Raw genomic sequence first — 12,264 nt, forward strand, 5'->3', positions numbered from 1 at the left:
TGATCAGTTGGGATGCCGAGAAGAGGCTCATGTCAGCATTCGTGGCCACCTATGATGTCGCTGCTGTGTGTCCTAACATTTTTGCTTTCATTTTGTAGCCATGTCAACTTCCAAGGCCCAAAGAATATCCCAGACCATTGGGACCCATCGGCTCTGCCGGACCCCGGGTTTAAGGTATGGAAGGGCACAGCTTTAGGCTGGGAAGCAGTGTGTCCTCTGACAGAGGTGAGTATCGTGGCTGGAGAAACTTCTGAGGCCAGGTCTTGGGAAGATGCCCAGGTGCGGGTACCTGCATCAGGAACAAAGGCTGTAATCATCCATCACGTGGTGGGACTTCCAGATGCTGCTCAGGGGGCCTTGCAGGCCTGTCCCTTCAGTGCCAGGACATGAGAATGTAGTAGGTAGCCTTGGCAGTGCTACATAGAGGTCTCCAGGGTCACAGCTGGCTGTCCATGTTCCGATGCTGGAGACCACGTGGGCTGGAAACCGAACCTGAGTCCGCCACACCCTAGCCATAGGCCTAAGTGCTGCTGTCTCCTGGCCCGGTTTCTGGAGGGTTTGAAGGCAGTGTAGGCAGCGGGGAGATGGCTGAGGGAGACAGTGTATTACGGGGGGAGGAAGATGAGCTGAAAATGTTCTAGAAGGGCAGAGATAAAGAACTCAAGAACTATTTAGTTTTCCTAAGCCAAAAAAACAAACAAAACTTGAAATGAAAGCAGGGGAGGATTTGAGTATGGTGAGAGGTTTGGTGAGGAGCTGCTGGTGGGAGAGACCTGAAGACAGGAGTGCTAGTGATAGGCTCTGAGGACTGACTGAATCGGCAGGACCCTCCCGCCAGTGTCCAGTGTGCCCCTGAGTGGGCTCTCTCGCACTAGCCTTGGCACTGGTGTCCCCCTGCCCACTGCCGCCGGCCCATGCAGGGGCAGTCCTGTGCTCCATGTAATGAGCCAAGAGGACAGATGGTGGCTGCGGGAGGTTGGACATGGAGGGCCGAGTTCCATGGCCGCACCTGGGCAGGTGGAGGCCCAGGGAGGGTGGCCCTGGGGGCTGCTCACGGGCAGAGGCGGGGAGGAGTGGGCGGGTGATGGGAGCCGCAGGGGGCAGTGAATTAGGGCCGTGTGGCAGCCCTTGACAGTGTAGCTGGGGGCGGGTGGGCACGGACCCACAGGAAGGTGAGAGGCAGAGCCCCATGGTCTGGACTGGTCGGAGACTCACACACGCAGGGGCTGGGGTCAGGTGCCGTGGGCTGTAGGGCTACCCTTGGGATGGCGGAGAGGATAATGTGGAGGGTCTTCCCAGAGACCCCCAAATGCACTATCCCTCGGCCCAACTTGACTCAGGCAGGGGTGGGTGGTTGCACTGGGTGAAGTCTGGCCACTTGTGGTCAAGATCTCTCAGGCCCATCCGGAATGCCACACTCTGGGAAAGGTGGTCCCCTGCCCCCTGTCCCCACCCCCCTCTCCTTGGGCAGCCGTGTGGGGGTTCCTCTGCTGTCTGGGACTGAACCTGCCCCCCCATACAGTGACTCCTGCTCTGGGGTCTCTTTGGCTGTGGACTCTGCCCTGTGAGGGTCCAGAAAAGAGCACAGCCCTCCTGGGGGCAAGGTGCCCATCATGGCCCCTGGGCAGGTGGGGAAGGGCTCGCTGTCTGTGGTGCGGGAACAGTAACAGAACCACCACTGGCCTTTGCAGAAAATCCTACTGAACTCGTCCTCTGAGGAGTATCAGCAGATCTGGAAACTCTTCAACCAAACGCTGCCTTGCTGTTCTGTGCAGAAGATCGAGCGTGTTCAGAACCTGGCCCTCTGGGAAGTTTACCAGTGGTGCGTGCATGTGTGTGTGTATGGCGGGGAGGGAGGGGTGTTTGCTCTGGGGCACAGGGACCAGCCAGGCTGGCTGAGCACTGCTGATGTGAGCAGCCTGGCGCCCACAGTCCTGCCAGCTCTCCTCCCTGTGACTCAATACCCGCATCAGTGCCCATTCCGCATTGCCAGCCCTGGCACACAGACAGGTGATCTGGTGGCTAGGCATGCCCTTGGGCGAGCAGATCCACAGCAGCGCAGGGGGAAACCAGGGTAACTTGGGTAGCCTCCCGCCGAGACCCCCAGAACCAAAGGAGTGGGGGGTGCAGCACTGCCCTCCAAGGCCAGGCAGTTTCACGACTGGGAGTCGGGGGTCTGTGCAGTGGGGGCCTCCGCTTCCCTTCTCTCGGCCTATCGGTGAAGTCTCCCAGGAACTTTGAGCAGGCCTGAGGACACTTGGGTCCCCAACTTCTGATGGCTGTGTCTGGTGGCAGCCACGCTCAGCCTCTGAGCTCTCCTGCGACTCTAGGCAAAAGGCACAGATGCAGAAGAGAAATGGAGACGAGAAGGTGGACGAGAGGCAGCTGTTCCATGGCACCAGCTCCACCTATGTCGACGCCATCTGCCAGCAGAACTTTGACTGGCGGATCTGCGGGCTGCACGGCACATCCTATGGCAAGGGTGAGATCTGGCTGTCCGCAGGTGGGCGGAGGGACCACGACTTGGGGGACTGACCCCTTTGGCATGAGGTTTAAGAGGGACAGCGCTGAGGCTGGGCTTCCTTTCCCAGAGCCGGGTTTGTGGGGCAGAGGCCCGGAGTTGTTGCGAGAACATCTCGCGTCCATGCATAACTGCTGTGAGGACATTAGCTGAGCATTTGAAAGTCGTTTCAAATGCAGGGAAGTGTCGGGAATAACACCAGACAATTCCCATGGGTGTTTACTGGATGGGTCAGTTCCCGCATTGGTCCTGCTGGCTTTCTCACACTCCTTTTCTGTGTATTTCTGGAGTTTGGTCCACACTTGGCAATGCTCAGGGCTTACTCCTGGCTCTGCACTCAGGAATCTCTCCTTGCAATGCTCAGTGGACATGTGAGGTGCAGGGATCAAACCGGGTTGGCTGCATGCAAGGCAAGCGCCTTACCCACTTACTTGCCTTAGCCAGCCCCTTTTCTGTGTTTGTGCGCCATTAGCTAGGAGGTGGCATATGTCCCCTCATCCTGTCAGGCATCTGGAGGATAAGGATGTCCTCTTCTGTGGCTGTGCCGTGGCGCCATGCTGAATAAACATGGTGTTATTTTTCTCATCTGCTGCCTGTTCCAGGGTCATTGCTTGTCCCTCAGTATGACCCCGACAAGACCGTGGCTGTGGGGAGGGGGTCACTGTGGACAAGGACAGAGGAGGCTTGTCAGGCTGGACCTCAGCTGGCAACTCTACCCATTTCCTCACCACAGGACTCATGGTTCTAGTGTTGGGCTGGGGGGTCTCAGGGCGCTGGGGCCTGGGGGCCTGGTCACCTCCTGTACTAGCCCACGGAGACTGGGCAGAGCTGCCTTCTAGTCTAAAACCATTTAAAACTTATTGAAAATCAAATTAAAAATTTTTATTTTATAAAGGAGTTCACAATATTTGGTTTCACTTAATATTCAAACACCAATCCCCCCACCATTACATTTTCCCACCACCTTATTTTGGATGTTTCCATCCCGAACCCCAATCCCTGCCCCAAAGTAGAATTGAAAAATATATTTTGTATTGTTTGTTAGGAAAAACCGGTGAAAATGCTATAGAAAAGTATCCTTAAAGAATGTGAAGATTGTTGTATTTTACCCAGGGGCCATTAAGCCCTTCTGTAAGAGATCACTAACATGTTATTAAAGGTTCCTTATGTGCTATATATCTGTAAAATATATATATATATCTGTAAATATATATATATATTTCCCTCTAAGATTGGTTGCCTCCTACTTTGAACCCCATCAAATGTGGTGTGGTACTCTTGGAGTATGGGTAGGGTGTATGGTATGAAGTGTCCAGGAATAGGTTCCCTCGTGGGTGAGGCTCGGCCCAAGCATGTGGAGAGTGGCCGTGAACCTGGTGATGGTTGAGTTCTGGAGGTTTTTGGCTGCTGGGACTGGGTCCCTTGGGGAGGAGGAGTTTCACCCACTCCCCTCTGGGGCGCCCCAAGTGAAAAAGCCTGGTGCGGGGTCCGGTGGCATGGTTATGGCGAGTGTCATGTTGTGCACCTTTCCGGGAGAGAAGCACATGTGATCTGGATGGTGGCCGATAACTAGATTATGTGGCACCAGCCAGAGGTGGCTTATGGGTGCTACTGCTGAATTGCCAGAGACGGGGATGCAGGCAGAGGATCTCCATTCCCAGTCCCGTTGAACCCAGAGTTCTCAGTCACAAAGTCCCACGTACCTGGATTTTCTCAGGATTCACTTGTGGGTGAGGCTCTGTCTGAGCATTTGGGGAGCGGCTGTGAGTGTGGCACAGATCAAATTTTGTGGAAATGCAATTGGCTTTTAGTAAGATAAAATTTGGGGAGCTCAGGTCCAACCTCACTGTACTAGCTCTGTTGTGCCCCGTGTTGGGGGCCATGGCCTTGTCAGAGTGACCCTTCCTCCCCAGTTCCCTTTCCCATTGGTGACCTCACTTAATATTTGTCACAGCTTCTATTGGCAATTTTTGTCGGCGTCTGCCAGTCTGTTTGCTTGGTTTCCTTCCGTACTGCCACATTGAAGCGGGAACATGGGGTGTCGTCATTCTCTCCAGCTCAGGCCTGCAGGCTGGCAAGCAAGGAGGGTCTCAGCCCATGTAATGACAGTGCGGAGACCCCGGGTGTCTATCCAATCCTCAGCCGCCAGGCCGTCGCGGTGTTCTGGCTCCTGGGATGGATCATCTCATCTGAGACATGGGGCTGAAGTAGCTCAGAGAATGAGAACCTGGAAGAACTGTTCTTACCAAGGCTCGTCATGTCTGTGCCAGGAGTTAAGGGTATCTCCGGGGCCAACAGTGGCAGCTGGTCCCAAGGGCCGTGGTCTTGGGGTCTCCACTGAGCCGTGTTTGTATGTTGTTTCAGGGAGCTACTTCGCCCGAGACGCCGCCTACTCGCACCACTACTGCAAGTCGGATCTGCACTCCAAGACCATGTTCGTGGCGCGGGTGCTGGTGGGCGAGTTCATCCGTGGGAACCCCACTTTTGTACGCCCCCCAGCCAGGGAGGGCCAGAGCAACCTTTTCTATGATAGCTGTGTCAATAGCGTAACCGACCCGTCTATCTTTGTGATCTTCGAGAAGCATCAGGCGTATCCCGAGTATGTCATCCACTATACAGCCCCCCCTGACAGGGACGCGGGGCTGTCCCAGGGGGTACAGTCCAGCATTTTCTACCTGTCCTCTTTCTTTGGAGGTCGGCGGTGAACCCCACCTGCCCAAACAGGGTGCCCATGTGCTCTCTGGCCTCTGTGCTTGGCAATGGCTCTCTGAGGTGGGGCGGCTAGATTTTAAACCATTTTAATGGCCTCTTCTTGATTGCCTTCACCAAGGGCTTACATTCCTAATCTCTAGCGGATAGTTTTGACTTTTAAGTCACTGGGGCATGCTTGTGCAAAGGCCCCTTGGCTGCTTTTACTAAGATATTAAGGTTTTACTGTTCACTCTCAGTGACTTTGCTCCCCATGCACACAGCTCAGGTACTGTTTTATGGATTGATTTTAATTTGAAGAATTTGTCTCTCTAGTCTTCCGTGGGGAGGGAGAGGCGCCTATGGGACCAGTCACTTCTCCCCAGTGGTGTAATAGTGGAGGCCCATGCAACATCTGTGGGGGTTGGGTGACCCTGCTTTGACTCAGGCAGCCACTCCTGGGCTTCTGGCCTCGGAGGTAGCCGCAGTGGGGGGCTTCCCCACACCTCCAGAGTTGCCAACCCCTTTTGAGCTGGATTCGGTTCAAGTCCTTGTTGGATTTGGATGATGGTGCTGCAACTGTCACACGAGTCTGAGAATAAACGTGGTTTGTGTGAAACGGTGGAGGAGTGGAGTATGTTGTTCCGCGTCTAGGGCCCTGCTGTCCTGGGTCTCCAGGCTGATGGCGCAAAAAGTTCAAGATTGTCACCTGTGGGGCCCCTTCCACAGCTGGAACAATCGGTCACATATACAGTCTGACAACATTTGCAGAATTTGTTTTGTGAGTTTTCTCTCTTCCCGCACTGTTAGACCCACAAGATCCAGAGAACCTGGCTTCACTGCTGAGTGGAGTAGGCTGTGGTTACGGCATCAGCTTGGCCTTCCTCACCCTGCCACAATCCCCCATCCCCGGCCAAAAATCATGTCTGCATGTCTGCTGCCCATTGGTGGCGTGTGGTCAGGGCAGAGGCATCAGCAGGCGGCTCAGCCTCCAGGCCTCTGCCCTTTCCACCTGGACTCCCTCTTCCTCAGGAGGGCCTATCCATTCCCCCACGCCCCACTTTCCTAATCAAATGTGTTCGGTCATTCCGACCCAAGGCAGTTTAATTCATCTGTGAAACAAGCAGAGGGAATAATCCGGAACCTAAGCCAGGTCAGCAGCATCTGCAACCCGTGCTTAGTGACCAGAGACACGAGGCAATGACACCCCCATATCCGTCCTGTAGAGCCCGTCCCATGGTTGTGTGGCAAAATTCTCAGAGCCCCACATTTCTCCATCCCTGGAGAGTCCCCGATCGCAAGCCTGCTTTTCAGGGACTCGGTGGTGCCACCAGGGTGTTGTTTAAGGTAAATGAGGGCCCCTTTGGGCAGGCTGTGGGGAGTGAGGTGGACTGGGGAGCAGGAGAAATGGAGATGGTCCGGAGAGTGAGGCCTGTGGGGACTGCAGCGCCCCAGGAAGAAGCAGGCTGGAGCAGCTGGAAGCGTTTCCTGACATTACCTGCCCTGGGTTGGCTAGTGTTGAGCAAAATGAGGGGCTTTGAGCTGAGTCTCAGCTGGGGGTTATGAATGGGGGCCCAGCCTTTCTGCATTCTAGGGAGCCTCACAGCTGTCTGAGGTGGGTACCCACCTTCAGGGTGCTGAGGTGGGCGGGGTTGCAAACAGCCCGCAGAAGGCTGGGATGCGGCTGTGTGGCTGGTGTCACCTGACTTGATGAGTTGTCCCAGTGAGTCAGAATCCAGGTCACTGAGATGAGGCGTGCTCAGTCAGCACACAGAAGGGGTCAGGAGTTCCTAGGGTAGGGAGGGACCAGGGACTGTGCTGCGGCATCTTTGGGGGCAGAGAAGGGAGCCTTGTGGGGATAGTTTGAGAAAGTTTGGGTACTCCAGGCTGAAGTGGAAGGATCAGACAGGAGGCGTGCATAGGAACCTGGGCTGCCAGGCCCTCTATTACAGATGGGGAAACCGAGGCACAGAGTGGTGAGTGGACCAGCAGTCAGCACCCCTTGGCAGGTCTGGGATTGGAGGTGCAAGTTCTTTTCTGAATTTGACTTCAACGACCCAATAATCTCAGTCAAATTTTGATTCTTTGGTCCAAATTAGGAAGTGCTCATAGAGGCCATTTCTGCCTCAGTTTCCTAGCATTGAAACTTCCTATATAGTTGGCATGGCCCTCCTGGGAAAGTAAAGCCTAATAGTGCTTTTGAATCACTTTGGAAGTGGAGCTTCTGAGGAATGACTTTTTGTTATTTTTCTCTTTTGGTATTTTGGTCACACCTGGTGGTATCAGGGTCTACTCCTGACTTTGCACCCAGGGATCACTTCTGGTGGACTTAGGTGGCCATATGTTTTCCAGGGATTGAACCTGGGTCAGCCACGTGCAAGGCAAGTGCCCTGCCCACTGTACTATCACTCTGACCGGTCAAACCTGGGAGATCTGCAACCCTGGCAGGAGCCGTGGGCCTCTCCATGGGCACATCACCCCACTAGCATGTCCAGGCGTCCTTCCATCCTGAGGCTGGCGCCCTTCCTGGTGCCACCTTTGTCTCCCATCAGAAGGCGTTTGGGCTTATTTCCCAGCCTCCTGTCACTGAGGGAGCTTCACAGTCCTCCTGCGCCATTGGCAGAGTGGAGGTGAGAACAAAGGTTTATTAAGCCATTAGGGAATGTCAGCCAAGTGACCTCACATCCTCACAGGTCAAGGGACCCCTCCGGTGCTGCAGGGGTGTTTCCCCCAAAGTTCAAATTTCCATACAGTGATTTTCTCAGAGTCGGGGCTTGCTGGGCACCCCATTGTCACGGGAGACGAGCTTGATGTGAACGCCATTTCTGGGCCCGAGAGCAGATTTGGACTCAAGCTGGAGCGGGATCTGAATGGAGGAAATGGAGACATTTGTCGCTGCTGACGGATCGCCAGTAAAAGTACTCAGAAGCAGTGCTGAGTGAGTACACAGGAAGTGGACTGGGGGTGCAGGAGGGCCAGGCAGGAAGGACCAAGCATCCTCCACAGTGGGGGAACACTATTCACCTAGCCTCAGTACTGGTCCCCACCAGCTCTGCACACATCTTTGAGGGTTCTGAGAAAGCAAGATGAGTGCTGTGACCCTGAAAACAGGATGCTCTAATCCTGTGCTACCGCAGCCTCGTGGAGCCCTCAAAACGTGGTTCCTTTGTGAAAAGAATGGCCCACTCTGTTGGCGTTTGGGTCATATCAAGCAGTGCTCAGGGGCTCCTCCAGGTACAGTGCTCAGAGGTCACATTCAGCAGCTCTTGGGGATCACATGAGGCTGGGAGACCTCCATCCTTCCTCATGCAAAGCATGTATTCCAGCCCTGTGGGCCACCTTTGGCTCAGGGGAAGCACTTCCTATTCTATGTCATTACTTTCAAATTTCAGGAGTATAGACAATTGCAAAAGACCTAGTTAGATTCCAGTAACTGCTCCCTTGAGCTCCACAGCGGGAGCATCCTGGAGACCCCCTGCACTGTTGGGGTGACCTAGATACCCCGGTGCTTTGGGGTCTTTGCAGCAGATATCCTCAGGTTCTTTCATTGGGCCACAGGCCCAGTTGGCCAAAAATCTCTGGGAAGGAAACCTGGGCTCCTGTGCACGCCTTGGGAGACCCCATCACCCTAAATTTTAATAGAAAATTATTTAGTGACTGTTGCAGCAAATGGAGCACATCTAGACAACCTTGAAACACCGTAAGACTTCAAAAAAGGAGAAGCCTTTGGGGTTGGCCAAATCAGGGAGGACTGCCTGGAGGAGAGGATGCTGGGGTGGGACTAGGGGAGGGAGAAGCTGTGTGAACAGGACTTCTCAGGGACCATTAGGGGATTTGAAGGAACAGTCAAGGCTGGGATGTCTCATGGTTCCTCAGGGACCACAGCCTGTCCCAGTCTCCATGCCTCTCTCTGCATGTGACCCTGTCACCGTCTGGCACTGTGCATTGCTCTGTCGTTGTCCAGGTCTGCAGCCGAGAAGAGGGTACTGGGTGGCTGGACCGGTGTGGCCTGGGTTGGGGCGGTGAGCAGTGCACTGGTGTGTGTTGGGGCAGGGCCAGAGAAGAGGAAGGCGGCTCAGGAGGGAGCACGGTGCGGGGTTAGAAGCCCCTCGGCGTTCGCGGGCTTGTTACCTTTAGGTGCCTGAAGAGGGAGTGAGCACTGCGCTCCGAGAGCATCGGGCTCAGTGCTGGACGCCAGGACACCCTGGGAGTCCCCGGTCCAACTCTGACTTTAGGAAAATCAATCTCTCAGGACTTTTCCTTTTGGGGGAGGGGCTTCCCAAGCAGTGTTCAGAGGGCTTGATGGCCAACTCCCTTTTAAAAAATTTTTCAAATGAGGGGCTGGAGCAATAGCACAGCAGGTAGGGCATTTGCCTTGCGCGCAGCTGACCCAGGTTCAATTCCCAGCATCCCATATGGTCCCCTGAGTACCGCCAGGAGTAATTCCTGAGTGCATGAGCCAGGAGTAACCCCTGAGCATCGCCGGGTATGACCCAAAAGCAAAAAAAAATTTTTTTTTCAAATGAAAGCACCATGGTTTCCAGTACCGTTAATGACTGGGTTTCATGTTTCATGCATAACACAATCACAACACAATCCAGCACTCCACTCTCCACCAGAGTGTCCCCTCGATTCTGTCGAATGAGGCTGGAGTTCCATGTGAGGATGGGGGCCGGATCGAATGTACAGCAGGCGGAGAACTTGCCTTGCATGCAGCCCACCCAGGTTGGATCCCCGGTCCCCCAAGAGTGATCCCTGAACACAGAGCCAGGATTAAGACTGAGCACTGCTGAGTATGGTCCCCCAACCCAAACCAAAGCAACGCAAGGCTGTGATGCTGTTTGGGCCAGAGGTGCCAAGGCCATGAGCGCCACACCTGGCAGTGCCCCCCCCCACCCCCCCCACACACACACATGTCCTATCTCTGGTCTGCTACACATTACTTCATCCCTGGCCTGTAGCCTGGGCCCAGTGAAACCACTGCAGGACATTGGGACAGCCCAGCCCTGTGCTCCAGGGATCAATAATAAAAACAGCTGAACCGCCTGGTCCCACGGCTGGGGCTCACCTGAGTCTGCTCACAGGCCTGAAAGTAGAACTTGCTAAGAATGCGCAGCAGCGTCAACTTGACCTCCAGCAGCCCGAGCCGCGCCCCAAGGCAGCTCCGGGGGCCTGCCCCGAATGGCAGGTAGGTGAAGGGTCGCCGGTGTCGCTGGGCCTCTGCTGTGAACCTGTGGGTGGGTGGCACAGTTGGGGCTGGCGGGGAACTCCAAGGCCTCTTTGGCCTGGTCTGATTGTGGGAACTTCCTGTGGGTCCCCTTTCCTCCAGGACCCACCCCTCAGGCTTTGCAGCTGGGGACTCCCCTCCTGGAAAGAACAGTCTTGCCCTAAGAATTCACACTCTGTCCTCCTGCCTGTCATCCGCAAGGCAACATGGCCGTCACCATAGTCCCAGCACAGTGCCCCAGCACCTGTCCTCCTCACTGGTGTTCCCCAAGGCATGCCCGTCTGTCCAAGCTGTGGACTTGAACCACTGTCATGATGGGATTGGAACTTCCCGGAAGCTCTTCCTGCGAAATGCAGGTCCCCCTGCTCGCCCCTTGCAAGATCACATAAGGAAGGGGTCTCAGTGGATCCTACTGGAGCAGGGAAACTCCCAAGCCATGCTCAGAGGCCGCACCCACAGGGGGATTCAGCATTTGTCCCAGCAGTGCCGGGGGATTCCCAGGCCTCTAGCCAGTAGTGCTCAGGAGACCATGTAGTTCAGGGCCTCGTGCACCAGGTCTGCCAGTGCCAGCCCTCTGAGCCATCGCCCCAGTCCCTACTCAGACATTTGAATCAGGGGAGCTGGAAATGAACTTTAGACAGTGACTCAGACCCAGCAAGAGATTCTGTGACCTGGAGGGGAAATTTAGTTGGCATTCATGGATCAAGCCCAAATTTTGTACAAAATTAAAAAAGAAAAGCTGGGTTCCTTTCCAGGGAACCAAGGTATGGTCCTGTGGGTCCTCTCCGCTGACTCACCGAGGCCACCCGTTTGAAGATACCTTGTTAAATTGGAGTGGGATGGGGACATGGGGGAGGGTCAGTGCTTTGGAGTGTGCTGAGTCTGTTTTGTTCTGGGGTTACACCCGGGGTGCTCAGGGCTTTCTCCTGGCAAGGCTGGAGACCATATGTGGTGCCTGGAACAGAACACGGGTCAGTCTCCTCTCATGCAAAGCGACCTGCTGAACTCACTCTAGACTCGCAGGAGTATTTAAATGGCAGCCCTATATATTTCCTCGGGGGAATGAGCCTCGGACACCTCCACCTAATTGCTGTGCTTGGGGACAGAGTAGATTTTCCTAGCGTGGGTCCCCAGGTGGCTCAGGTCATGCAAGGAGGCCTCCCCACCCCCCACCAGCAAGTGGCAGAAGGCGGGGCTGTGAAAGGGGGCGGGGCTAGCGCGCAGGGGCGGGATTAACGCATAGGGGGCGGAGGTAGTGCATAGGGGCGGTGGTGGGGCTGCGGCGTGGGGCGGGGCGTGTGGGAGTGGGCGGGGAATGGGGCGCGCTCACCTCTCTGGGTTGAAGACCTCGGGCTCCGGCCAGAACTCAGGGTCGTGGTGCAGGGCCCCCACTGCCATCTCCAGCACAGCGCCCGCCGGGATGCGCTGTCCCAGCACCTCGCAATCCCGCGCCGCCTCCCGCGTGAACCTGCGGGACACAGGGGTCACCCCGCCTTGATGTCACCAGAGCAGTGACAAGGTGGACAGCTTGGAGGTGGACGTGCTGGGGCAAGTGGACTCTGGTTTGAGGTGAATGAAGTCAGCCCACCGGAGCCTCGGGTTCCTGTAAGTCTCCGCTACTCCCCAGCACCCAGCGATGCTCTTCCTGGAGCTGCCACCGGCCCGCCCCACTCAGCCGCGGGTCAGCAGAAGAGTCCACCTTAGTCCTGGAGCCAGCGTACACAGGGCTCTTTGACGAGCTTGTTTCTGGTGGCCTGGGTACTCCCCTGACACCCCCGGCCCTTGGCACTGCATCCAGCCTCATCAACCCCTCCTTTAACACGAGTTT

General features: G+C 55.6%; 2 protein-coding genes across 2 annotated transcripts in view; one reads left to right on the forward strand and one right to left on the reverse strand.

Moving 5' to 3' along the window:
• PARP12 (poly(ADP-ribose) polymerase family member 12) overlaps positions 1-5,810 on the forward strand; it is a 29,373-nt gene extending 23,563 nt beyond the window's left edge. Inside the window, exons 9-12 of the mRNA XM_056124024.1 lie at positions 99-174; positions 1,692-1,822; positions 2,331-2,482; positions 4,886-5,810. Coding sequence (XP_055979999.1) covers positions 99-174; positions 1,692-1,822; positions 2,331-2,482; positions 4,886-5,226 — 700 coding nt within the window. The 3' untranslated portion in view covers positions 5,227-5,810. The remainder of the gene's footprint in view (positions 1-98; positions 175-1,691; positions 1,823-2,330; positions 2,483-4,885) is intronic.
• A 2,035-nt stretch (positions 5,811-7,845) lies between these two features.
• The window catches only part of TBXAS1 (thromboxane A synthase 1), a 165,031-nt gene continuing 160,612 nt past the window's right edge, over positions 7,846-12,264 (reverse strand). Inside the window, exons 11-13 of the mRNA XM_056123968.1 lie at positions 11,767-11,904; positions 10,278-10,440; positions 7,846-8,075 (exon numbers count right to left, since the gene is read on the reverse strand). Coding sequence (XP_055979943.1) covers positions 7,971-8,075; positions 10,278-10,440; positions 11,767-11,904 — 406 coding nt within the window. The 3' untranslated portion in view covers positions 7,846-7,970. The remainder of the gene's footprint in view (positions 8,076-10,277; positions 10,441-11,766; positions 11,905-12,264) is intronic.

The sequence above is a fragment of the Sorex fumeus genome, unplaced genomic scaffold (genome assembly GCF_029834395.1).
Source record: "Sorex fumeus unplaced genomic scaffold, SorFum_2.1 ptg000048l, whole genome shotgun sequence".
In the NCBI taxonomy this organism is placed as follows: domain Eukaryota; kingdom Metazoa; phylum Chordata; class Mammalia; order Eulipotyphla; family Soricidae; genus Sorex; species Sorex fumeus.